The sequence below is a fragment of the Esox lucius genome, chromosome 7 (genome assembly GCF_011004845.1).
Source record: "Esox lucius isolate fEsoLuc1 chromosome 7, fEsoLuc1.pri, whole genome shotgun sequence".
NCBI lineage: Eukaryota > Metazoa > Chordata > Actinopteri > Esociformes > Esocidae > Esox > Esox lucius.
This window is the reverse complement of record NC_047575.1, coordinates 22,848,227-22,874,697: the sequence shown is the minus strand read 5'-3', so window position 1 is coordinate 22,874,697 and position 26,471 is coordinate 22,848,227. Positions and strand designations below refer to the sequence as shown.

Here is a 26,471-nt window from a genome sequence, read left to right as displayed (position 1 = left end):
AATGAATTCACTGTCACAGGCCTCTCCTTCTGGTTATACTAGTGATCATATCCCTCGTGCATCCCGAAAAGAAGGGGGTGTTGCCAATATGTATGACGGTAAATATAAATGTACCCTCAAACATATCACTGAGTTTCAATCTTTTGCAGTTTTACTCATGAACGTTAACCAGGCCGATAAATCGTTTTACATGGCTACTATTTATAGGCCCCCCGGGCCATACACAATGTTCCTCAGTGAATTTCCAGAATTCTTGTCTAACCTTGTAGTCATGGCAGATAGTAGTCGATTTCAATATTCATATGGAAAAGTCCAATGATCCTCTTCAATGGGTTGACTCAATGGGTTTTATCCAACATGTCTCAGGTCCAACACATTGCCACAATCACACCTTAGATTTAATCCTGTCACGAGAAATAGATATTGTAGATCTAATAATTTCCGCCCAAAATCCTGGATTATCGGATCACTGTCTTATTACATTTACCGTTAAAACAAGAAATCCACTTGCTCCGCAAACAATGAGTTTCAAAAGCCGTACTATAAATTCTCGGACTACAAATAAATTCGCTCATTAACGACAGAGTAAATAAATCTGTAAACGATCAAATCGAGGATCTAACTCAATACTGCGAAGTACATTAGACACAGTTGCACCACTGAAAACAAATGAAATACGCAACAAGAAACTTGCTCCGCTGGTACACTGACAATACTAGAGCACTTAAGCAAGCCTCCAGAAAATTGGTGTGGATGGCATATCCTCTGACAAGGCAAAGGTATGCTTTGGTGTTCCTCAAGACTCGGTTCTGGGCCCATTATTGTTCTCACTATATATGCTCCCTCTGGACGATGTAATTTGAAATCACAACATAAGCTTTCATTGTTATGCTGATGACACAGTTACATATTTCAATGAAGCATGGAGAATCCCCTAAATTAGCTACTTTGGAAGCATAAGTTTCAGATATTAGGAAGTGGATGACAGAGAATTTCTTGCTCTTAAACTCAAGGAAAACAGAAATGCTCGTTTTAGGAGCCAAAAAACAAAGAGCATTTTTAGCAGATCTCACTGTGAACCTTGACGGCTGCATGGTTGTATCCCAAAAAACTTTGGCGTTACCCTTGACCCTGACCTCTCCTTCGAAGAAAATATGTTTCACGAGATGCTTATTTTCATCTTCGAAACATTGCAAAAATTAGAAACTTTCTATCAAAAACTGATGCAGAAAAATTAATCCATGCTTTCGTTACTTGTAGACTAAATTACTGCAATGCTCTTCTCTCTGGTTATCCAGACAAATTAATAAACTTCAATTAGTGCTGCACACGGCTGCTAGAATCCTAACTAGAACAAAAACATTTGAACACATTACTCCTGTCCTAGCGTCCTGGCTGCCTGTTGGGGTTAGGGCTGATTTTAAGGTTTTACTCTAAACCTATAAATCAATACATGGACTTGCTCCTACTTAACTTGCTGAAATGATCCAGCCATACATACCTACACGTAACCTACGATCGCAAGATGCAGGCCTTTTAATTTTATGTAGAATTTCTAAACAAACAGCTGGCGGCAGGGCCTTTTCTCATAGAGCTCCACTACTGTGGAATGATCTGCCAATTAAGGTTAGAAATGCAAACTCAGTGCAAGTGTCTACTAAAAACGAATCTCTACAGCACAGTTTATAATTAGGTGTAGCCTGGCCCGGGGACGTGAAGGTGACCAGTAGTCTTGATACTGTCCACCCTTGCTGTCTTGCCAGGTGGGCTCTCGTTGCCACTGGGATGCCCTCCCTCCAATGCATTTCGGGTGAAGAGTCACTGGCTTGTTGTTGACTCGCTGTTGCGCACTTGTGCAATTGGGCTGTACACTGCTGGCAATACTCGGCCCTCATTCAGGGGGGTTGCGGTGGGGGGGGGGGGTGTCCCTTTGGTTGATGCCTGGCAATGTGGGTGGATTGATTTCCTGCCTTTTGGGCCCTGTCCGGGGCCTCCCCCAGGTAGGGCCACAGTGTCACCGGACCCCCCCATCTCAGTTCCAAGGTTTTACGCTACTATATTATTGTGCTGGGGGATATGAGGAATGCACTATAACTTTTCTCAGTTTCCTCCTGTTTTAAATTTTAGGAGGGTGAGGTCTGCGGATTACCTGGTTTGGGGGGCCTGTTGCTGTCCCTATCCACCTGATCATACCTCTGACCTGGTCTAAAATCAAATAGCCTCTGGATTTAGCCCAGAGAAATTAATTAATTATTCCAATTGGACTCTTAATATCTCACCTGGCACAGCCAGAAGAGGACTGGTTACCCCTCTGAGCCTGGGTCCTCTCTAGGTTTCTTCCTAAAATTCGGCCTTCTTAGGGAGTTTTTCCTAGACACTGAAATTCAACACTACTGTTGTTTGCTCCTTGGGGTTTAAGGCCGGGTGTCTCTGTAAAGCACTTTGTGACAACTGCTGTTGTAAAAATGGCTTTATAAATAAGATTGATACAGGTCTATAGTTGTTGAATAAATTATGCTACTTGTATAATTTAACAACTTGTATTATCCTACTTGTATTAGCAACCCATGATAGTTATTGCAGCTTCAGCTCTTTTGTCACACTTACATTACAAATTAATGTTTACATCCCCATCAATGAAATTGCTCTAATGTCCAGTGCGCATTTGCTGCTAATAACATACACATGTAGAGTGGATACTAAGTTTACACACCATAATCGAAAATAATGTTTTTCTTCATGTTAAGTGTGAAATAAAGACAAAGCAAGTTAAACCTTCACCTTTAAAAAGATCTTGTCACAAACAACATTAAAGTAAAAAATGCATTCATTGCCAACTGTGCAACCCCACAACACATTCTTTGTAAAGCATATTTTACTACAGCAATAACTGTTTTACATTCTTTATTCGGTTTGAAAACAAAACCATCACAGTTTGACAATATTTTACCTGATACAGTTTGAACAAACCCACACAAACACACTGACAGTGTGTGTATAAGGTGATTACAGCCTACTGTATTTCCTGAGGGGCTTGATTATATGAAATGCAAGGTTATACACATCAAAACATTTCCATGAATTCAATTGATTGATGGAATTCATGGAAATGTTTTGAGGCGCACACACGCACACCTTTATTCATTTCAATAGTTTTATTGTGAATTTTTACATTTTACCACCATGAGCAACTGCAGTGGCTACGTCTGCATGCCCAAACTGATATTAAAATGTACCATACATTTTTTTTATGACATTGGCTGAAAGTGTCATTCACCAATCTAAAGTCTGCATGGGATGATTGAGGGTTCAACTTATAATGACGGATATTTAACCAAGCTGACTACATTAGAATGGTGGACACCCTTTAGGCTGCGGCCTATTGCGAAAAAACAGACTTATGGCCACAACAGGCCTCTATCATTCACTACTAAACATCCAGATGTAAGAGGTCAGCTCGGACCCCAAATGCCAAGGACAGCGTTAAGAAATAAAGCGATTTAGTCAGGCGGTTAGCGTACCACCTCACAGTAATTATGTGAATCTGAATTAACTTTCAATGTCAGGATACATCCTAACGTAACTATCAACCATAAAGTCAATGTCATGTCGGGCATTACAATGTATATTCAGAAATGCCAGACATTTGGATCTGTGTTTGTCAGGTGTGTTCTCCAGATACATCTGAAAGCGTTTACGAGAAGCATTGCTGTCGAGATGCTCAAAGCTAAGGATGGGCAGGTTGCAGAGCACCTTCAAAAAGGCAAGCACATTGGGGAAGAATTTCACATCAGCCAGCTGCAGCGTTTCATGGACGGTGGAAGGCAGGGTGACCTTGCCCCTGTGCTTCCACTTTACCCTCCAGCAATGCAGCTCAGCTGGGAGAGTGTCTGCATTGGGAAGGTCTTTTCTGTACATCTCCACATTGTTCTCTTCAGATGTGTTAAACTTCAGTTGCCCCATGACAGCAGGGACGAGTGTCAGACATCTTAGGGCGTTGAGGTGGTTTTCAGAGAAGAGGTCGTTCAACTCTTTGATGACATGGCTCACCACTGGGGCAGTCAGGTTATCTTTGAAATAGCTCTCAGGCTGAATCTCTGTTCCAGCTTCAGGGCGGTGCTTTCTCAAGTACAGCCTTGGTACTTTCACAGGGATGTCTAGTGCAGTGGCTAGGTTAACAGCCTCTTCAAACCAGAACTCATGGTACACGTCAATATTTTCCAAGACCTCGTTCAGTGAGTGCAACACAGCGGTCAAGCTGTTGGCAGCAAAATAAACATCCATCAATGGCCCTTGCAAGTTCTTGCCAAAGGCTCTTGTGAATGACAAAGTGTTTTTCAGAACAACCAATGTGGCAACAAACTCAAAATCAGCCAGTGCCTCTGATATTTCCAATGCATCATGTGTGATTTGGTCACTCCACCTCAGATCTTCATTGTCATGAACACTATCCATACAGAGCAGTAAAGATTCAAGGAAATCAACTGCCACCTCAAATGCATCATGTTTCACTGTCCAGTTAGTGTGGCAGGCTACTTTCAGATCATTGGCCTTCTCATCATTACCTTGGTAGAAAATGGAGATGGCACTCTCCAACTCCAATTGCAGGGAAGGTGACTCATTGAAAAGAGACTCAATCTTCTTCAAAGTAGACATGACAATCTGGACGCCGGTCAAAGCCACTCCACTTGCCAATGAAATATTCAAGGCACATGTTGATTTTGGAGTGAGTACTGCTGTGGGGTACTTCTCTGTGAGTTTGGTGGCGATGGCTTTAATTTTGCTAGAATGCACACCAGAGCTGAAATGGGCCTGCCCCCTGCAGTAATCCATATTCAAGCCCCACGTCTTTGTGACCTCAGTCAGCAGCCTCTCCGTCAGGGTCTCCTCGTCCCCCCCAAATGGAAGGAATCCAACAAATTCCTCCCGCAAACAATTCGCCTGGTCTAAAAAACGCAAAAACACAGGGAGGTGGCACTCACCGGAGATATCAACCACATCATCAGTGAGTAATGAGAAGAAGCGTCCCTCTCGTACTTCCTGTAAGAGCTCCTCGCGAATGCAACTCTCACAGACCTCCATCATCTGCCTCTGCTGGGTGGGGTTGCAGTACTCTGCGTTCAAATTGATTGTTTCTAACCTGTTCCTGAGAGCTTTGTCACCACCAGCATTTATTCGGTACTCCAGCAATGCCTTGAAGTTGCTTACAGCGAGACATTGGCCTGCCTGCAAATCTTCGGTATGTCTAGTCAAAGGTATATTTTGCTTCCCTAACACTACAAGAATCTCAAACAATGATTTGAGGTATTCTATGCGATCTTTCTTGTCAAAGGTCAAGGGTTTGGTGTTTGTCTGAAGGTCCTCTTTGCTCATGTTGGGTTGGTCCACCAAGTCCTCTGTAAGAAAGAGTGGCAAGAATGAGAAAATGTCTGCAACATGCATGTGGCTCCTGACATCCTATTGGCTCACGATTAACACAAAAGATCCTTCCATACTGGTCATTAAATATAAAACTCTTACCATATTTTAATACAATTGGAACATTTGAAACTCAAATAAGATCTGGGTTTCATTTAGGTGTACCTCACATCAGTGTTTTAATACTGTAAATCTCATTAAGACAAGGCCTTGTTTGTCAACATGTTTGTATGAAATTGGTCTACAATGGGGGTATTTCAGAAAACAGGTTTAGTGAAATGGAGTTGATGGAAACTCTGTGTTTAGAGCCAGTTCAACGTTTCTCTGAGTCAGTTACTACAACAACATACTCCTCTTTGTCCTACTCTTTCACCGAAACCTGCCATCTCAATGTCTCAGACAGGGCTTGTCCTTCTCTCGAAAAGCCAATAGAAGTACACACTCCGCAGAAATCTCCATCAGGAGAGTGTGGTCAGACCATGCTTGGATGTTTTTTCATTCCCTAATGATTATCTGTTTGAGAATTACAGCTTTTCTGCACAATGGATCATTCATCTGAAAAATATTCTCAGCCCTCATATTATAGTTCCTATGATACATGGCGGACATGCTCTCAGTTCGGAACAAATTCTTTATGTTGCAGTGTTCTGTATAACATCAGTGACGCAGAGCATATTTCTAAGGCAACAGTCTCTGTCGGGCTGTCAGAGATGTGACTCTTGCACTGAAATGTTTTATGTACAGTTTAGTAGTGTTCCCAAGTCAAAGACCCACAAGACTGATAAAAAAAGTAAGTCCACAGAATTGCAGGTATCAGTCGAAGAAGGTGATCTGTTTATTTAGTATGAAGCTTTTAGACTTGAAGCACAAATCAGTTCATATTTTAGGGTTTCAGTAAATTAAGGAGATTATGTGAATAGGAAGTCTTTCCACAGCATTAATATGTGGATAGGCCAACAAAGAATAGCTTTTTCTTTTTAGAATTGTAGGCTAATTATTTTTTACATAGACTACTACTGAAATATACATGTTGTACCCACTGAAAAGGTGTTTAATTAGGTTGGGGAGGCTAAACAGCATCACAATTGCTTGTACTGATATTCTACTTCCTGTTTGAAGTATACATTTTTCATTACATCTTCAGTTGATGCCAAGCACATTTTGTGCTTGCTGGGTTGCACCTGCATAAACAGATGACCTCACTTGGTCCAGACAACCAAACTCAGTGAAAACTGCCCAAAAGCAACTATACCTCCTGAGGAGACTCAAAATGTTGGGCATGTCTGTAAAAACTCTCACCAACCTCAACAGGTGCACCATTGAGAGCTAGTCCCTCCAGAGGGTCTACCCTTCACAATGCCATAGACAAAAGAACAGAACATCAAAGACTACAGCCACCAATACTATAATCTATTCACACGGCTACTGCTGTCTGGTTGACACTACCGGAGCATCAGGTCACGCACTTCCAGACAGTTTTTTCCCCTCAGGCCATAAGGCTCCTCAACCAGCAACAATGATCTATGATCATACTGATCACACATGAACATTCCAAATGCTCTGATGTCTTTCTATGTACATTAGAATATTATTTTGTATGTACCATTCATAGGGATATTGCACTCATTATATTTATAATATTCAATACTTCTACCCATATTGTTCGTATTTCCCATCCTACTCTTCAAGATTGCTGCTAGTTTAAATGTATGTACACTCACCTAAAAGGATTATTAGGAACACCATACTAATACTGTGTTTGACCCCCTTTCGCCTTCAGAACTGCCTTAATTCTACGTGACATTAATTCAACAAGGTGCTGAAAGCATTCTTTAGAAATGTTGGCCCATATTGATAGGATAGCATCTTGCGGTTGAAGATTTGTGGGATGCACATCCAGGGCACGAAGCTCCCGTTCCACCACATCCCAAAGATGCTCTATTGGGGTGAGATCTGGTGACTGTGGGGGCCATTTCAGTACAGTGAACTCATTGTCATGTTCAAGAAACCAATGAAATGATTTGAGCTTTGTGACATGGTGCATTATCCTGCTGGAAGTAGCCATCAGAGGATGGGTACAAGGTGGTCATAAAGGGATGGACATGGTCAGAAACAATGCTCAGGTAGGCCATGGCATTTAAACAATGCCCAATTGGCACAAAGGGGCCTAAAGTGTGCCAAGAAAACATCCCCCACACCATTACACCACCACCACCAGCCTGCACAGTGGTAACAAGGCATGATGGATCCATGTTCTCATTCAGTTTACACCAAATTCTGACTCTACCATCTGAATGTCTCAACAGAAATCAAGACATCAGACCAGGCAACATTCTTCCGGTCTTCAACTGTCCAATTTTGGTGAGCTTGTGCAGATTGTATCCTCTTTTTCCTATTTGTAGTGGAGATGAGTGGTACCCGGTGGGGTCTTCTGCTCTTGTAGCCCATCCGCCTCAAGGTTGTGCATGTTGTGGCTTCACAAATGCTTTGCTGCATACCTCGGGTGTAACGAGTGGTTATTTCAGTCAAAGTTGCTCTTCTATCAGCTTTAATCAGTCGGCCCATTCTCCTCTGACCTCTAGCATCAACAAGGCATTTTCGCCCACAGGACTGCCGCATACTGGATGTTTTTCCATTTTCACACCATTCTTTGTAAACCCTAGAAATGGTTGTGCGTGAAAATCCCAGTAACTGAGCAGATTGTGAAATACTCAGACCGGCCCGTCTGGCACCAACAACCATGCCACGCTCAAAATTGCTTAAATCACCTTTCCCATTCTGACATTCAGTTTGGAGTTCAGGAGATTGTCTTGACCTAGACCACACCCCTAAATGCATTGAAGCAACTGCTTTGTGATTGGTTGATTAGATAATTGCATTAATGAGAAATTGAACAGGTGTTCCTAATAATCCTTTAGGTGAGTGTATACGGCAGGACCTGGTCAATGACCTGAAGAGAGCTGGGACCACAGTCTCAAAGAAAACCATTAGTAGCACACTATGCCATCATGGATTAAAATCCTGCAGCGCACGCAAGGTCCCCCTACTCAAGCCAGCGCATGTCCAGGCCAATCTGAAGTTTGCCAATGACCATCTGGATGATCCAGTGGAGGAATGGGAGAAGGTCATGTGGTCTGATGAGACAAAAATAGAGCTTTTTGGTCTAAACTGTGTTTGGAGGAAGAAGGATGAGTACAACCCAAGAACACCATCCCAAACGTGAAGCATGTAGGTGGAAACATCATTCTTTGGGGATGCTTTTCTGCAAAGGGGAGAGGACGACTGCACCGTTTTGAGGGGAGGATGGATGGGACCATTTATTGCGAGATCTTGGCCAACAACCTCCTTCCCTCAGTAAGAGCATTGAAGATGGGTCGTGGCTGGGTCTTCCAGGATGACAACGACCCAAAACATACAGCCAGGGCAACTAAGGAGTTGCTCCGTAAGAAGCATCTCAAGGTCCTGGAGTGGCCTAGCCAGTCTCCAGACCTGAACCCAATAGAAAATCTTGGAGGGAGCAGAAAGTCCGTATTGCCCAGCAACAGCCCCGAAACCTGAAGGATCTGGAGAAGGTCTGTATGGAGGAGTGGGCCAAAATCCCTGCTGCAGTGTGTGCAAACCTGGTCAAGAACTACAGGAAATGTGTGATCTCTGTAATTGCAAACAAAGGTTTCTGTGCCAAATATTAAGTACTGCTTTTCTGAGTATCATAAGTATCATACTTATGTCATGCAATAAAATGCAACTTAAATCATAAAATGTGATTTTCTGGATTTTTGTTTTAGATTCTGTCACTCACAGTTGAATAGTACCTATGATAAAATATTACAGACTTCTACATGCTTTGTAAGTGGGAAAACCTGCAAAATCGGCAGTGTATAAAATACCTGTTCTCCCCACTGTGTATATACACTTTTTTTGTTTGCCCTGTCCCAGATTTTTTGAAACGTGTTGTTGGCATCAAAATCAAAGTGAGCATCTACAGCTTTGGAAGAAATTGAGACCACTGTACCTTTTCTTTCCTTTCCAAAAAAGCTGAAAAGTCAAGTTTTGAGTGAGGAACAGAAGGGTTCAATTTGCAGTGGTCTCTTAATTTTTGCCCTTCTGTTCCTCACTCAAAACCTTCCCTTTTGACTTTTTTGGAAAGGAAAGAAAAAAGGTGTAGTGGACTCAATTATTTTCCAGAGCTGTAGATTTCAAGAAACAATAACACTTCCTAGTTTCAACATTTGATATGTTGTCTGTTTTTCTTTACATTTTACCCAGCAACATCTTGTTTTTGAATCAGAGTTATAATTTAGCAATAGACACTACAGAACCTAGTAATATTAACTGCATTCATTGTTAGTTCACAGAACGTCATTTTGTATATCTTTTAAAGAGATCACCCATTAAGAGATAATACTGCAGTAGCTACAGTAAAACAAGACTCAAGTGTCTATGCAAATATATTTTCCCAGGACTGCTTGTGTGTCAACGTGTGCTAAATAACTTGACTTGGTGGTGGTTGAATGTATAGCCAATAATATGTAAAATAAAAATGGTTCAACATTCACTTAATTTCACTGCAACAGAGAAGGTATGTTAAAACTGAACAAAAACAAGCAACAGGACCAAAATGTTTTTATTGGTCAGTGTTATTATTAGGGATCGACCGAAAGCGGTGCTAATAGGGCCTTTCTAGTGAATCCGCTATCAGTCCTGTTCTATCGGCCTATCTCCTATAGTTCCTCTAAATGAGACCCAAGTGAACCCCATAGTGTTGACGCCAGCAGAAAGTGCATGCTCTTGCTCTACTCTCCCACAGTAAGGCAAGGTCACTGTATTGAAAAACAAATTAGTTTGCCACAATGACCAAAATGTAACTCCTTTTAAATATTTGTTGAATTTATTTTACTAGTAACGTGCCCAGGTCCACTGATATAAAATAGTCTGCTAGTGGAATAAAACGTTTAAATACTGTGTCGCAATGAAGACAGCATCAAATCCCTGTAAGTGATAAGTGAAGCCATCAACAGTTATAATCCAACCATGTCTTGACAGACAGCTGAAGCAGCTAACTGGCTAACTTAGAATTTCTTCAGAGTTATAGCAGCCTCATGTCAGATTGGGAAAATATTTTCCAGCACATGGAAAATGGAAATACATTGGCATTATAGATTGTTTTAGGCATGAGATGCTGGAATGGTCATGAATAGCCTTGACAGGCCAAATTATTAAATTTCCTGATATCGCTTATTGGCAGAAAATATTGGCCCCCCAAATCATGCACAATCTGTATCGGTGCTAAAATAATATTGGTTGATCCCTAGTTAATATCAGATATCAGTTCCACAACTTACTTTTCCGCTCTTTAATTTGCCTTTCTTCATTGTCACTCTAAAATACAGAAGTAAAAAGGAAACAGTTAAAAAGAAATTGACAAATGTAGATTAAAATACATTGAGTACATTTTCCACTACCATTTACTTCCGAGCCTCCTTTAAACATTGAAATGCTCAAGTCTTATCTTGTTGATGTTAGTATATAAGTTAAGATATTTACATAAATAGCTAGGATTGGCTAAATAATATGGTCGAGAACATGGGTGAGCAAACTAAGGACTCTGGGTTACATTTTGACAAACAAGATGTAACCCTATAGTGTGGCAACATCATCAAATAGGAAATTCACATTAAATCTGTTACAGCTAAAACAGTGTTTTTCTGTACCCTGGGGTGACTATTCAAAAATGCTCAGTGTCAATAGTCCCGTCTAGTGACTGTCCAACATGTTAACAAGTACCAACATTTTTTTTGCTAATATTTTATAGAAATATACTGTTACAGAAGTAACATGTTACCGCCAGTTCCGCTTACCAGCTCTTTAATTCTCTTTCGCAAACTTTGTGGATTGTCGAGGTGGACGGATGACTCAAAGATGGTTGGTATGGCATCATCCTTCAGCCTTGTTCTAGAAGTATTCTTGAAATATGAAACATTTATTTTTAAATTATCTAGTACTGTAGAGTCTGTAGGACATGAAGAACATGAAAATTACACAGCTATTATCCATGTAAAATGATTAATGAAACATTTCAATCAGACCAAGAAACCAGAATTGTCATTATCACTTACTGTTTTACATATCACGGAAGGTTCAAAGTGCTTAGCACAAAGTCTGTAGTATCTGTTCAGCTCGTCAGGTGTTTTATCTTCAAGATCCTTGCAGCTGCAGTTTTCAACCCAGAGCTTGCATCTGTGTAGGACAGAAAAATAAATTAGTAGTCAAATATGTTGCACATATACAGTTAGGTCCAGAAATATTTGGACATTGACACAATTTTGCCTCTGTATGCCACCACAATGGATTTGAAATTAAACAACCCAAGATGCAATTGGAGAGCAGAATTTCAGCTTTAATTCAAGGGGTTGAACAAAATTATTGTATGAAACGATTAGGAATTGCAACCATTTTCATACACAGTCCCCTTATTTCAGGTGTTCAAACCATAAATAAAATGTTCATTTTTAATACTTTGTCGAAAGGCCTTTGCAGACAATGACTACTTGGAAGTCTGGAACTCATGGACATTACCAAACGCTGGGTTTGTTATGCTTGTTATGCTTTGCCAGGCCTTAACTGGAGCGGTCTTCAGTTGTTTGTTTGTGGGACTTTTGTACCATTCCAAGCCTTCTACATACTTTTTTCTTCCCATCATCCTGGTACAGGTTGATCTTAGTTTCATCTGTCCAAAGAAAGCTGTTCCAAAACTGGGCTGGCTTTTTTTGGATGTTTTTTTGGCAAAGTCTAATCTGGCCTTTCTATTCTAGAGGTGAACCCTCTGCATTTGCTCTTGTGAAGACTTCTCTTCATGTTTGACTTGGATAATGATATGCATACCTCCTGGAGAGTGTTCTTCACCTGACTGGATGTTGTGAAGTGGTATTTCTTTACCATGATAAGAATCCTACGATAATCCACAACTTTAGTCTTCCATGGATGTCCAGGCCTTTTTGTGTTGCAGAGCTCACCAGTACGTTCTTTTTCTCTCAGAAGGTACCAAACTGTTGATCTGGCTACTCCTAATGTTCCTGCTATCTCTCTGATGGATATTTTTTTGCAGCCTAAGGATGGACTGTTTCACTTGCATTGAGAGCTCCTTTGACCGCAAGTTGTGGTTTCACAGCAACAGCTTCCAAATGTGAATGCCACACCTGGAATCAACTCCAGACCTTTTACCGGCTTAATTGATGAAGAAATAACAAAGGAATAGCCCACACCTGTCCATCAAACAGCTTGAGTAAATTGTCCAATTACTTTTGGTCCCTTAAAAAAGAGGGGGGTCATATTAAAAAGCAGTAATTCCTAAACCCCTCCTCCAATTTGGATGTAAATACCCTCAAACTAAAGCTGAGACTGCACTTTAAGACTTCACCATAATGCACTGCTTTTTAAACAGAACTGTGTATTAAGGGCAAAACAAACAGATTCTTACTAAGATTAAGCGATTTATCGCGATTCCTTATTTTAATCGTTTGACAGCACTAATGAAAATACATACAATACAAATATAAATAGACTTGCAGAACCAGATTAATGACTGATGAAGCGCTAGTTTAATTTTAAAGTCTGGAGATGGGGCTGGCCATGATAGGGTCTTGATCTGGTGGTCCTCCATCCACACCATGTTTGACCTGGCTTTGTGGCATGGAGCATTGTCCTGCTGGAAAAGATTATACTCAAGAGTTAGGGAAAATTGTCAGAGCAGAAGGAAGCAGGTGTTCTTCCAGGATAACCTTGTACTTGGCTTGATTCATTCGTCCTTCACAAAGACAAATCTGCCCGATTCCAGCCTTGCTGAAGCATCCCCAGATCATCACTGATTCTCCACCAAATTTCACAGTGGGTGCGAGACACTGTAGCTTGTAGGCCTCTCCAGGTATTCGTCTAACCATTAGACAACCAGGTGTTGGGCAGAGCTGAAAATTTTACTTGTCAGAGAAGATGACCTTACTCTATTCCAATCTTTATGGTCTCTTGTAAACTTCAGCCTGGCTCTTCTTCGCTTCTCATTGATGAAGGGCTTCAGCTTTTCTAGCTTTGCACGACTACAGCCCTGCACCTTGGAGCATGTTTCGAACCGTCCTCGCCGTGCCCTTCACCCCAGCTGCTGGTTGCCATTCTTTTTGATGTCCTCCTACAGTTGAGTGACATTCGAATGAGTTGACAGTCATCTCGGTCAGTGGACAGTCGTTTTCGCCCTCTGCCAGTCTGTAGCTTTGTTGTCCCAAATGTCTGTTGCTTGACCTTGTTCTTAAGAACCGCCGTCTTTGAAATGTTCAGGATAGAAGCAACCTGACACTCACTGTATCCCTCTGCCAGTAAAGCCAGAATTTAACCCTTCTTTTCCTCCCTCAAAGCTTTTCTTTTCAACTCTTTTGTCAAGCTGAATATTTTTTTATTTATTCTAAATACCTTTGAGGTACTACTTGCACTGTTTTTGCCATCCAGCTGGTCCTATTGCAAGAGGATAGTAATGACCAAAGCAGTAGTTTTTATACTTTCCTTGCTAAATTAGATTTGGTTCAGGTACTAACAATCATACCTCATTCAGTAAAATGAGGTGTGACTGTGTTGGAATTTAACAGAGACTGGAATGGAATGTCTGCCATACATTTGGAGATGCTGATTCTTTATAAATTAGAGCTGTATTTTGGGTGTAGAAGAAAACTAGGATCCACTTCTTCCGACGTTACTCAACTCCGCAATGTCAGGCCCGGTAAGGTCCTGTATGCAAGGTTACCAGATCATTGATAGTAAACCATGAAATCCACATAATCCTAAAAGCCACAGCTCAAATGCTATTTCCTCTACACAACACTCTGTAAAAAATACCTGTTCCAAAAAAAGCACCAACTCATGTTATTGTTAGCCTTGGTAACATCATGTTAGCTTAGGCTTCCTGGTTGCTAGCAATCGAGAGCTAGTCTGACTTATTTCACTTCTTTGCATTTTTCGTTGTGTATGCTGTAGTAGACAAGGGAGGAATTGGCAGTTTGTCATCCTGGTCTCTAGATGCAATTATTGTTTCATACAGCAAGCAAACTTTGAATAACATTGAAGCTTTCCAGTAGTGGAAGACACAGCAAACCTTCTTGCAACGGCACATATGGATGTGCCATCCTGGAGGAGCTGGACGACCTGGGCAACCTGACGGGGCTGTAGGTACCGCCTCATGCTACCAGTAGTGACAAGGCCACTAGCAAAACGCAAAGCTAGAGAAGAATCAGTCAGGAAGGAAAAGGAGAGAGCAATTGTCTGTGGCCACCACCTGCAAAACCATTCCCTTTTTGGGGGTTGTCTTGCTGTTGCCTCCCCAGTACACCTGTTGTCACTTTCATTTGCACCAAAACAGGTGACACTGATCCACAAGCACTAATGCTTCCTAACTGGACAGATTGATATCCCTGAAGTTTAAATGACTTGGTGTTATACTGTGATGATCACATGCGCCCACTTTTTTTTTTTATCAGTGTAGTTTCATGTTCGCTAGATAGCCATCAACCAATCTCTGAAATATGTTAATGCATCTAACGCAATAAATAACCCAGATGAGATTGATTGGTTTAGCTATTATTCTGTTCCATAGTTATAGAAAGGGCCCATCAACTTTAACCCTGTTTGAAACAAAAGTCTGTGTTCATTGTTCCAGCATCAACTGTTGGAGGTGACACTGCTTGAGACCAATCAAAATGCTCTTAGTTAGTAATGACAATGTCAGATCCTAATGGAGTTGCAGAACTGATATTTAACCCACTGCTGATAGGTGGCATTAAAGTTGCAAAGTGTACTTTTAAGGTCAATTCTGTCCTTCCAGATGCCTCTGTCTAATAAAGAGAGGCAGATACAGTTCAGAGCCAGGATAAGCATAGAGGCTGAAGCTAGGGCTCAGTATCATGGGAAAAAATTTAGCGAGGTATTATAATGATGAATCAGTGAAGTGAAAACATCAGTAACAAGCAAACTTGAAATATTCATCAAAATATGCTCACACTAATTTACAATAAGCCTTATTTACATTAACAGGCCACAATTCACACCAGTGTGGTCTACACATCATATGCCTATGTTATGATGAAAGAGCTTGCTTGGGTACAGTTTAAGCCAATTTTAAACAAGTCGAAAGAGCAGAAGCCCACTGTTACAACCATCTTCTGTCTCCTGATCACACTGCCCTTAATTTTGGGTTTAAGGAAGTGACCTGGAATGTCTCAGAGAAAGCCCATTGTAAGGGTGCACCTGATGGCGTGGGTGGCGCTGTAATGCGCACGGCAGACGGTGAAAATGGGATCAGATATTTAAACACCAAAAGAGATCTATGAAACTTTACAAAGCACAGCCTCTTAGTCAAGCACTTTTGAGTGTCACAAGAGAACATCCTAAGATATAATTAAGCTGTACCGTAGAAGCTGTCGAATGTGAATGGCACAATGACAATTCACCAGATTGTCTCTCTTACATCTGGACAGTTTAGGCATTGAGAGCTGCATTGGAAGGTTTGTCATTGTTAAATATGATGCCCAGCCATTTGAAGGCCAAGTCCAAATCTGATGGGCGATGGAAAGAAAGTGGGTTTCCAGTTCACACTAAATAAACTGGAAACAATGACCACATTGGCTATACCGCAAAATGTATAACCCAATCACGAATCGAAAACGTTCACTTCTCTGTAAAAAATATATTATACAGCAGCCATCCATTGTCTTGAGTGAAAATGATGGAAGCCCACAATGGCAAAAATTGCATTTGGACACCATCGGACTTCATCTTCCAATTCAGTTTATCTACGCGTCTATTTAGCGCCCAAACGCGCTAGACTGAGTCTGGTACCGTACTAGATGTATAGTTAACAAAACTACCTTTCCAGCCTGCTTGTTAGCCAACTTGGCAACTATCGAGTTGTGGATATAAACTATCCGTTACATATTTATTTTAAACTGATAAAAATGTGCCAATCCCAAAAGGCAAACTCTCTGTTTCTCTGCAAACAGATTGGAAAACGTGTAGCCTAAAAGCTGGTTAAAAATGCTAGCTAACCTAATTACGATTTAGCAGTGCCAACTCAAGTAGGGGCGTCCATACTTAGCAATGCGAACTTACATTTCAGTGTCCCTTGGAAACCTGAACAATAGCGATTGCGACTCGTTGCTTCTTGTGATGCAATTTGGAACAACGCAAAAGTTCGACATTGCTTGGTTTAACTGATCTAGATGTTGCAGAAACACCGGAACAGATAAAACCGAGAACTCAAATGCACTGTTACGTTTTAAAATGGTTATACCATGTGATCGATGACGTCGAAGGTTCGTTTGATCACGTGCTTGCTCAAACCGGTGTTAACTAACTTCCACGATGCTACGTTGCACCGACCTCTACTGGATACCTACCGATATATACCAATTTAGGTACAATAGTTCTCAGTATACTACAATACTCAAAAAAATTAAGGGAACATTTAGATCATACATCGGGTCCGGATGAACGAAATATATTAAAGATCAAAATCTTTACATTGTGTAATTCGTTGAGAACAAAATGACGTAACAACGTGAGTGGAAAACAAAATCATCAACCGATTGAGGGCTGTATTCAAACTCACACCGAGAATCTAAGTAAATAATTGAAATCACCTGCTGTTCCAACTTGCGTGAATTTCATCACAGCAACTCATAATGTGACTCAGTAGTGTGTATGGCCCCCACGTGCCTGTGTGCACCCCTGACAACATCTGGGCTCTCTCCTGATGAGACAGCGTATTGTGTCCTGGGGGATCACCTCCCAGACCTTGATTAGATGTTGCATCAGTGAACTCCTGGACAGTCTGTGGTGCTACTTGGTGGCGTTGGATGACCTGCCAATTCTAATGTTCTCTGGCAAATGCCAATTGAACTACACAATGCTGGGCGTGAGAACAGGTCCCATTAGAAGACGTCGGGCCCTCATGCCACCCTCATGGAGTCTGTTTCTGAAAGTTTGGTCAGAAACATTCACACCAGTAGCCCACTGGAGGTCATTTTGTAAGATTCTGGCAGTGCTTCACTTGTTCCTCCTCGCACTGCTGGGTTGATGCCCTTCTACGGTCCTGTCCAGCTCTCCTCGTGTAAGGGCCGTCTCCTGGAATCTCCTCCATGCCCTTGAGACTGTACCGGGAGACAGCAAACCTTGTAACGGCACGTATGGATGTGCCATCCTGGAGGAGCAGAACTACCTGTGCAACCTGAATGGGCTGCAGGTACCGCCTCATACTACCAGTAGAGAAGAATCAGTCAGAAAGGATAAGGAAAGAGCAATTGTCTGTGGCCACCACCTGCACAGCATTCCCTTTTTGGGGTTTTCTTGCTGTTGCCTCTTCAGTTTACCTGTTGTCACTTCAATTTGCACAAAACAGGTGACAATAATTCACTATCACTTATGCTTCCTAACTGGATAGATTGATATCCCTGAAGTTTAATCGACTTGGTGTTATCCTGTGATGATTGTGTTCCCTTAATTTTTTTGAGCAGTACTTTAGTGCCGCATAGATATATAGCTCAAATGAAAATGCAATGACCTGTAACAAATTTCTAATTGAAATTTAAACTAATGAATAGCATTTTCATTTCCATAATAGAGTATGCATATAGCCTACCAATTTGAAGAAGCTTTAGAAAAGTGTTTACTATTTCATTTCCATGGTGTTTCCAGAACACTTACACATTAAAATGTAAATGTTCCAAAACAATACAGACACAAATGTAAATGGATAAATAACAAATAATTTTTAATGTTTGCCATTTCATTTCCTTATTTTGATAGCATGATTTGTCACAGTAATGACATTTATTTTAAATTGGCAACCGACAATGCTTTTTATCCATTGTGTGTTTGAAGAAAATTCAAAATGCAATCGCATTGCTTCATTTTGCTATGGCATTTCCTCATTCCTCCTCCTTTGTATATGGTTAACTTGCAGTGTACTCATTTGCTTTGTCTAAGTAACTGTTTAAATTGTTGAAAAACAACTGAAATGAAACCAGTCATTTGGAAACTCCCCCATTTTTAGCCCATGTGCTCTGTTGTCCCTGAAGGTTCACGTTGAAACTCAATTGCTAGCTGCAATGGGTAGACGAACTTGTCAGTCACAGTGACCTAGCTATAGTCAACATAGCATCAGAGGCAGAGCGTCCAGCATTCCTCAACATAGTTTCATTGACTTATCTGCACTGATTTGACTCTGGCCCTTCTTTTTTCACATACACTCCTCTCCTCAGCCTGCCTACTGGGAGAACAAGACAGTACAAACTAAAATATTTCAAAAATAACTTGGGGGTGGCTTGCCAGATCTAGTCATAGGAGGACAAAGGTATTTGTTTATAGTGATACCAAAAGGCATTAGCTGAATGAACATCCAATCAGCTTACACCAGCTAAAGAACTACCTCAGAAAGACAAAGCAGAGGCTAAACTATATAGCTTTGCAATGATGTGGAAGTTTCAAATTTCAATATTTTATTCAGAATACAACACAAATTACATATCAAATGTTTAAACTGAGAAAATGTATCACTTTAAGGGAAAAATAAGTTTATTTTAAATTTCATGGCATCAACACGTCAAAAACGTTGTGACAAGACCATGTTTACCACTGTCTTTTTATAACAGACTGCAAACGTCTGGGGACTGAGGAGACAAGTTGCTCAAGTTTATGAATAGGAATGTTGTCCCAATCTTGTCTAATACAGGCTTCTAGTTGCTCAACTGTCTTAGGTCTTTGTTGCACCTTCCTCTTTATGATGCGCCAAATGTTTTCTATGGGTGAAAGATCTGGACTGCAGGCTGGCCTTTTCACTACCCGGATCCTTCTTCTATGCAGCCATGACATTGTAATTGATGCAGTATGTGGTCTGGCATTGTCATGTTGGAAAATGCAAGGTCTTACCTGAAAAGAGACGACGTCTGAATGGGAGCATGTTGTCCTAGAACTTGGATATAACGGTCAGCATTGATGGTGCCTTTCCAGATGTGTAGGCTGCCCATGCCATACGCACTCATGCAACCCCATACCATCAGAGATGCAGGCTTCTGAACTGAGCGCTGAAAACAACTTGGGTTGTCCTTGTCCTCTTTAGTACGGATGACATGGCATCCCAGTTTTCCAAAATGAACTTCAAATTTTTATTAGTCTGACCACAGAACACTTTTCCACAGTCCATTTTAAATGATCCTTGGCCCAGAGAAAACGCCTGCGCTTCTGGATCCTGTTTAGATACGGCTTCTTTTTTGACCTATAGAGTTTTAGCCGGCAACGGCGAATGGGACGGTGGATTGTGTTCACCGACAATGTTTTCTGGAAGTATTCCTGAGCCCATGTTGTGATTTCCATTACGGTATCATTCCTGTATGTGATGTAGTGCCGTCTGAGGGCCCAAAGATCACAGGCATCCAGTATGGTTTTCCGGCCTTGACACTTACGCAGAGATTTTTCCAGATTCTCTGAATCTTTGGATGATATTATGCACTTTAGATGATAACTTCAAACTCTTTGCAATTTCTCTCTGAGAAACTCCTTTCTGATATTGCTCCACTATTTTTCGCCTCAGCATTGGGGGAATTGGTAATCCTCTGCCCATCTTGACTTGTGAGAGACACTGCCATACTGAGAGGCTCTTTTTATACCCAATCATGTTGCCAATTGACATAAGTTGCAAATTGGTCTCCCAGCTGTAAATTTAACTTTTCTGGCCTCTTATTGCTACCTGTCCCAACTTTTTTGGAATGTGTAGCTCTCATGAAATCCAAAATGAGCCAATGTTTGGCATGACATTACTAACTGTCTCACTTTCAACATTTGATATGTTATCTATATTCTATTGAGAATTAAATATAAGTTTGGGATTTGTAAATTATTCCATTCCTTTTTTACTCACAATTTGTACAGTGTCCCAACATTTTTGGAATCGGGTTTGTATATCTTTCTAGGCAGAATCATCACTGTATCATTTCAAAAGCTTTGTTGACAAAGCCACATTCATTGTTCTTAATGTTATTCAGCTATCTCCAAAGTTAGAGCAAATTAGGGATATCCCCTTTCGCTTTCTTTAGCTGTTGTTGATTACTTTTTTCTTGCAAGGCCAAGCAGGAACCTTTGACAGTTTGTTTGTAGGAACCTGGACGCACTAAATATCCCATGCATAGCACTATTGAAAACCTTGAATCCCAGTTGCCAAATTAAAACTGGAATAATTTCACTGAGACAAAACCAGTGGTAGGTTCATGATCTGCAGTGTCACTTTACCTTGTTGTCCAATTTTATTACTTTGATTTCTTTCAGGTTGAGCACCAAAATAAATTCACGTTATACAAGGCATTTTATTTTACATTATACATCCAACAGTATTAATTTATCAACTGTGACAAAAACAAAACATTCACAAAACTGTAAGAGTAACAACTGACATGTTTGGCAAGCTATTTTATCATATATTCAATACATTTTCGATAACAAAAAAAAAAAAAGAATTGAATTTTTGATATCAATACCTCAAATTGATGATATCAAAATTGAATTGTTGATTTCAAAATGCTATGCTAATATGGCAAGCCGTTTTACCATAAAGTCAATGAATTAGAGATAAACTATATATTTTGAGATCATTAATTCATTCAACCTAAAATTCAAATAATTGATCTCAATAATTCAATTATTGACCTCAAATAATTTTTTATGTCAAAGATTCTCATTGTTGATATCAGAAATAGATTGAATAAATGGCAAAACGGCTTGCCATAGACATGCAGGCACAGAATTTAAACAAAGAGATTGTATTGGGTTGCTCAGCCTGTGGAAGACCACTGGTCTTTATGCTCATAGTTCAGGGGAAAGAAATGTAGATACAGCCCCATTAATTGTTAGTGTAGTTATACTTTGACAGTGAAAACATTAAAACCCCACATGGTAAGCGGAATCCATAGTTAATATACCACTGCCTTTGTTGACAATTCTTATTTGCATTACTTCAGTTTCTTTCATCTAAGCATATAGAATTAACTGCAACTACGGGTGTCAAAAATAGAATATCGATAACTATTAAGAACACTGAATGCAGTCTAAAAAGTTTCACACACATTTCATGTGGATATTCAAATATTATACAAAGTAATTTGAACATCACCATTGAACACATCTGACATTTTAACAGTCAAGTCGGTGGGCTTTAAAAACCTAATTTCCTGATCTCCCCCAACTTGGGTATTTAGGAGGGACCGGCTAATTAAACGGAAAACGAGTACATAGAGACTGCCTCAATCAAATCGATACACTGACAAGACCGCATTCCATCTCTGTTTGCCACGGACTTGGTCACCAAATTCAATAGGATTAGATGTACCTTCTGTTATATTAAAACAAGCGTCATTGTAGGGAATACACCAGCATTAAGTAAAGCAGTAAACAGTCTTGGTGGATTAGTATTATTAATATGTGGTCATGCAGACCATGTTTCATACAGCACAATTTGTATGAAATATTGCAGACGATGGGATGGCAAACAGTTTCACAATCACTTATGTAAAGAGCCCATTTACATATTCATCATCAAGATTGATTCATCCAACTCATCTTAACATTTAGATCCTCTCTAGGTCTTTGGGATGGTCAGGCAGGTCACCCAGAATGGCAGGGTTCCTCCTGTAGATGTAGGCATTGGCATCATCATCCAGGTTCACTAGCTCAGCCAGCGAAGAGACACAGGTGTCATGGTCTGCCAGCATCCCAGGCAGGCGGCACGACTTGCGCTGGATGCGACAGGAACGACGGACTGGCGTCAGGAATTTCAGATCCTTGATAGCACTCTTTCGTCTGGATGCACTTCCACATGTTTCACCGTCAATTGTCCTCTTAACACTAGAGAAGAGACCACTGTATGGTTATTTGACAGCCATTCTTTGTTTATTATACAGAGATGCAATGTAGTGCTTTTCCACAACAACCTACAGAAGTGGCTATAACTATATGGAGTACTAACCTTTGCAGGTATGGAGTAGTCTTCACACAGTATTTCACCATTGAGGCTCCTTCTGCTTCAGGTGTTTTCTCCATCTGGCAGTCACTTTGAACTTCCTTAAAATAACCCTTCCTCGCTTTCGGTTCCGAAGCTCCTACTTCACTTTCATCATCAAAACAGTTAGAAGTATTCTCCGAGGATTCCTTTCCCTCATCAAATTTCTTGTTTGGCTTGCTCTCCATTTTCTCCTCCTCTGATTCATATTTCCTCTCCTGTGGCTCTTCTAAAAAACAAAACAATTCCCAGCCACAGTATTGTTACATGAATTGAGTAAAAACTAATGATACAACGGTCTGTGCAAATGCCTCACCTGTGATGAATAGTCTCTCAATATGCACAATATTAGGTGTTTGAGACAGTAACCAAACAATGTTTATCTATAGAAATGGGCTGTGAAACTCAGTTGGAAATGTAAGATTACTGTAACCCAGAACATGAAAAAAAAAAAGTGATTGTAGAGGTATACACCCCAAAGAAGTCTGTACATTCTGTGGTTTTACGATCTGGTACTAAAACAGATTTAATTAGGATCTTCTCTAACCGATCTCACACTGAACAAAAACAAACAATGCAAAGGGTTGATACAATGTTTCATGAGCTGAAAAAAAAAAAAGCTTTGATCACAAATTTGATACACACATCTGTTTACATCCCATAGTGGGCATTTCTCTTTTGCCAAAAATAATCTACCCATCTGACAGGTGTGGCATATCAAGAAGCTGATGATTACACAGCTGCATATAGCACAGGGGTCAACAAAAAGCCACTAAAATGTGCAGTCCATCCCTTACAGAATGAGCCTCAATATTGTATCATTAGAATCAGGAAGTGGGTTGTGCAGGCAGATACATTTCAGTGTGTTTTCAGTGAATGTGAATTAATCGACCATAAAACATACCATTTGCACATGCTGAGGGTATCTCCATTGCCTCCAAAGCATCACAAAGATTGACCACAACCTGTGATAATACATAGAACCAAAGGGTTGCATTACATTAAAGATTTCCTAAATATAATTACAGTATATATAATTACAGTATATATAGAAAAAGTGTCTTACATCATTCATTCTGATCTCTGGATCAACAGGAAGAAAGTCTGTATCAGAGTTGTCAAGCAGGTCCAGTGTTGTGTTCATTATTAGTGGAGGTGCGGTGCAGGTTTCCTTCTGCTCAGAGACAACCAGGTTGTTTTTGGGCTGAACAGATGGTTCAGGCTCAACAACTCTGACCTCTTGTTGACCAACTTCGGGGTGGATTTTATTTTCTGGCTTCAGAACTTGTTTAGATCTTGGTGCAACTGCTGATATGGGAGGCCTTTTCAGAACTTTCCCCTTGGATGCCAGCCATTCCGCCAGCTTTGCCCTGGGAATCAAGGATAAGTAAAATAATATTTTGAGGACTTGACCAAAGACCTAGCAATAAGCATTTTTGGGGGGAAATGTAAAACTTTTAAATCACAAACCTTCTTTCTTCAGCAGTCTCAGTGTTAGCCCTGTATTGGCTTAAGCTGCTGGAAACTGGAGGTTTGTGAACCTTCTTGTCCATTGTCCCAGTCATCTTAGGCTTGGTGCTCTGTGGCTGCTCGTTCACTTTGGAGCTCACAGCAGAAGGTACTGCACAGCGAGAGCCTCCAGGACGGTAGGAAGATGGGACTGCGAACTTTGAAATCGGAGGTGGTCCATCGCATACAGACTTGGATCTTGAGGGTTGACATGACTGAGTGGACCTGAACCGTCCACGGCCAGGCAAGTCAGTAACAGATTTGGACCTGACGGTAGTAAAGTTTCCAGGCTTTCGGCTTTCAGCTTTCTGTACCAAGGTGTTTGTTGCTTTACTTTCTACCCCTCCCTCCAGATCACCAGGCTTCCTAAAGGAGCTTATTCTGGATTGGACAACTTTGCCTTTGTAGGTGCCAGGGACAGGTTTAGTTGGGGCAGTAGCTGGATGTTTAGTGGCCTCTGCAACTAGTTTTCTCTGTCTGACAGCCTGTTTTGTTAGAAATGCTTGACTGAGAGTGTTTCGTCTCTTCATATCACCAGCGGGTGCAGCCTTTCCTCCCTTCTGCTCAGTCTTGACCTTCACAGAATCTTCCTTTCCCAAATTCTCCCTTTTATATTTAAAATGGAAAGGCAAAGACTGAGCAGCCACAGATTTAGTAGGAGCAGCTCTGGAGATTAAGGACTTAATGGGTCCACTTTCTGGTTTGGCATTCTCCTTGTTTTCCTTGATAGTGGACGGGATAATGAAAAGGAAATTTAGACAAAATAAGATTCTGGGGGCAGGATATTGGTGAGAACAACAATGAAAAAATCTACATTACCTTCTTTAAGTTCTTTCTTGTATCCATTTTCCAGCTTTGAGCCAAGATACAAAGACAAAAAATTTAATTAAATAAGGTGAAGAATTCCATTTCAGGTTTTAGCTAATCATGGGCTAATGATGACTTTGCCCTTACAATGGAGATGGTTGCACACAGACTTACAAATTATTCTAAAATACAAAGTTTTAAATGAGTTCCTCGCTATCAGTCAAGTTTTTCCATGAGATAGTACCAAAATAGACTCAACCAGACGTTCCATGTTATCAGCACTCAACGAGTTCGTTTTCCATGAATTTGAAAAAAATAGATCACTAATCTACTAAACGTTATTGCGTTATTATTGATAGCTACGGTTTAATTATGATGGATCCATTGTTGTCCATGACATCGTGGAACCTCGGGTTAAGATATTAACTATTTGGGTACTAATTAAACTCTAAATTTTCACAACAATTAATATCGAGGAACGCATTCAAACAACCAGCATAAGTAGAGTCCACAGATGTTATACACCTGCCAATGTCCGTGTTTTGGCAAAACCTGCATGTGTGTCGTTACATTTTACTTGACTGTGAGCCAAGAATTTTCGCGAATACGGTTTGGCGACAAGTTAATTAAGCAATATAGGACTAGAGAGTGTGGGATACAAGCTGTTCTTGTGCAAGACGCGTTGCGGTGTTCCATGGCTACGCTTAGCTGTGCTATATTCACAGTATACCACCAACCCCCTTAAACTAGTCACCAACACAAATACAGCAGTAAAAAGTGCCGTGATGTCATACCCGTGAAATACGGTCTCAATACGCCAGGAATATCAGAAAAAAAGCTTTCAGAATTCAAAGCACTCAGTTTATAATATCCGATGACTGATGAAACAATGCCATACTCTTTGAGTTGGACGCTAACTAGCCGTACCGGTATAGTATTAGCTACATGTAGTCAGTTGGCTAACTGACAAATCATTTTTCGACAGTTAGTGTTGTTTAGCAGGAAACTGTCTGACTGGAAATTTAAACAAAAACACATCTGGAACAAGTAGTGTTGGTTACATGAGTCGTGAGCTGAAATAAAAGATCCATAAATATTCCATATTTTGCAGAAAAATATTCGGTAATGAGAAATCCACACGATCTGGAAACTGTAGCTCGTTTTTAGTTAGCTATTATAATATCGATTTGTATTGAATGTAATGAACAAGGATTTTTGTAAACATTACTGCAGTGGGCAACAACGGGTGACACTAAATGAAGTCGATTGTACAATTTAAATCTGGGTTTACCAAGCGTAACTAGATGATTTGAAATTGCACTTACCTTATAACGTAGCGAGCTAAACAACGGTACAACCCGAACTCTCCCGCAAAACAAACTCAACTCTACTTTCGCGCTGTGTTGTAGAAAATGTTATGTGTCAGGATTGGTCCAGAGTTTGTAGGGAAAAAATCAATTTAGCCTATAGAATGTCTCGAAAAGAGGTCATGAGACAATTTGGTGGAAGGTCTGGGCGTGTCCATCTGGGGTTTATTCATTCCTTCAAACAGAACATTTTTGGTCTGAAAACATTCGTGAAACAGAGTTTCTATTGGACAAGTGTAAGTAAAATCGAAGTTCGTTTGCTTTCGTTTCCGTACTACACGTTTTCAGAGGGA

General features: G+C 40.6%; 2 protein-coding genes across 2 annotated transcripts; both read right to left on the bottom strand.

The window, feature by feature from the left end:
• Positions 1-2,887: 2,887 nt before the first annotated feature.
• On the bottom strand, positions 2,888-16,742 carry thap12a (THAP domain containing 12a). The gene is made up of 5 exons (XM_010870683.4): positions 16,561-16,742; positions 11,535-11,655; positions 11,277-11,381; positions 10,761-10,797; positions 2,888-5,396 (listed from the first exon to the last, which is right to left on the bottom strand). Exons 1-5 carry the CDS (start codon positions 16,647-16,649, stop codon positions 3,550-3,552), a joined length of 2,199 nt encoding a protein of 732 aa, XP_010868985.2. The 5' UTR covers positions 16,650-16,742; the 3' UTR covers positions 2,888-3,549.
• A 5,118-nt stretch (positions 16,743-21,860) lies between these two features.
• Positions 21,861-26,207, bottom strand: si:ch211-266i6.3 (cytoskeleton-associated protein 2). Its single transcript, XM_010870682.3, has 7 exons — positions 26,137-26,207; positions 24,824-24,857; positions 23,966-24,726; positions 23,562-23,865; positions 23,400-23,460; positions 22,463-22,724; positions 21,861-22,341 (listed from the first exon to the last, which is right to left on the bottom strand). Exons 2-7 carry the CDS (start codon positions 24,848-24,850, stop codon positions 22,065-22,067), a joined length of 1,692 nt encoding a protein of 563 aa, XP_010868984.2. The 5' UTR covers positions 24,851-24,857; positions 26,137-26,207; the 3' UTR covers positions 21,861-22,064.
• Between the last annotated feature and the right edge of the window lie 264 nt (positions 26,208-26,471).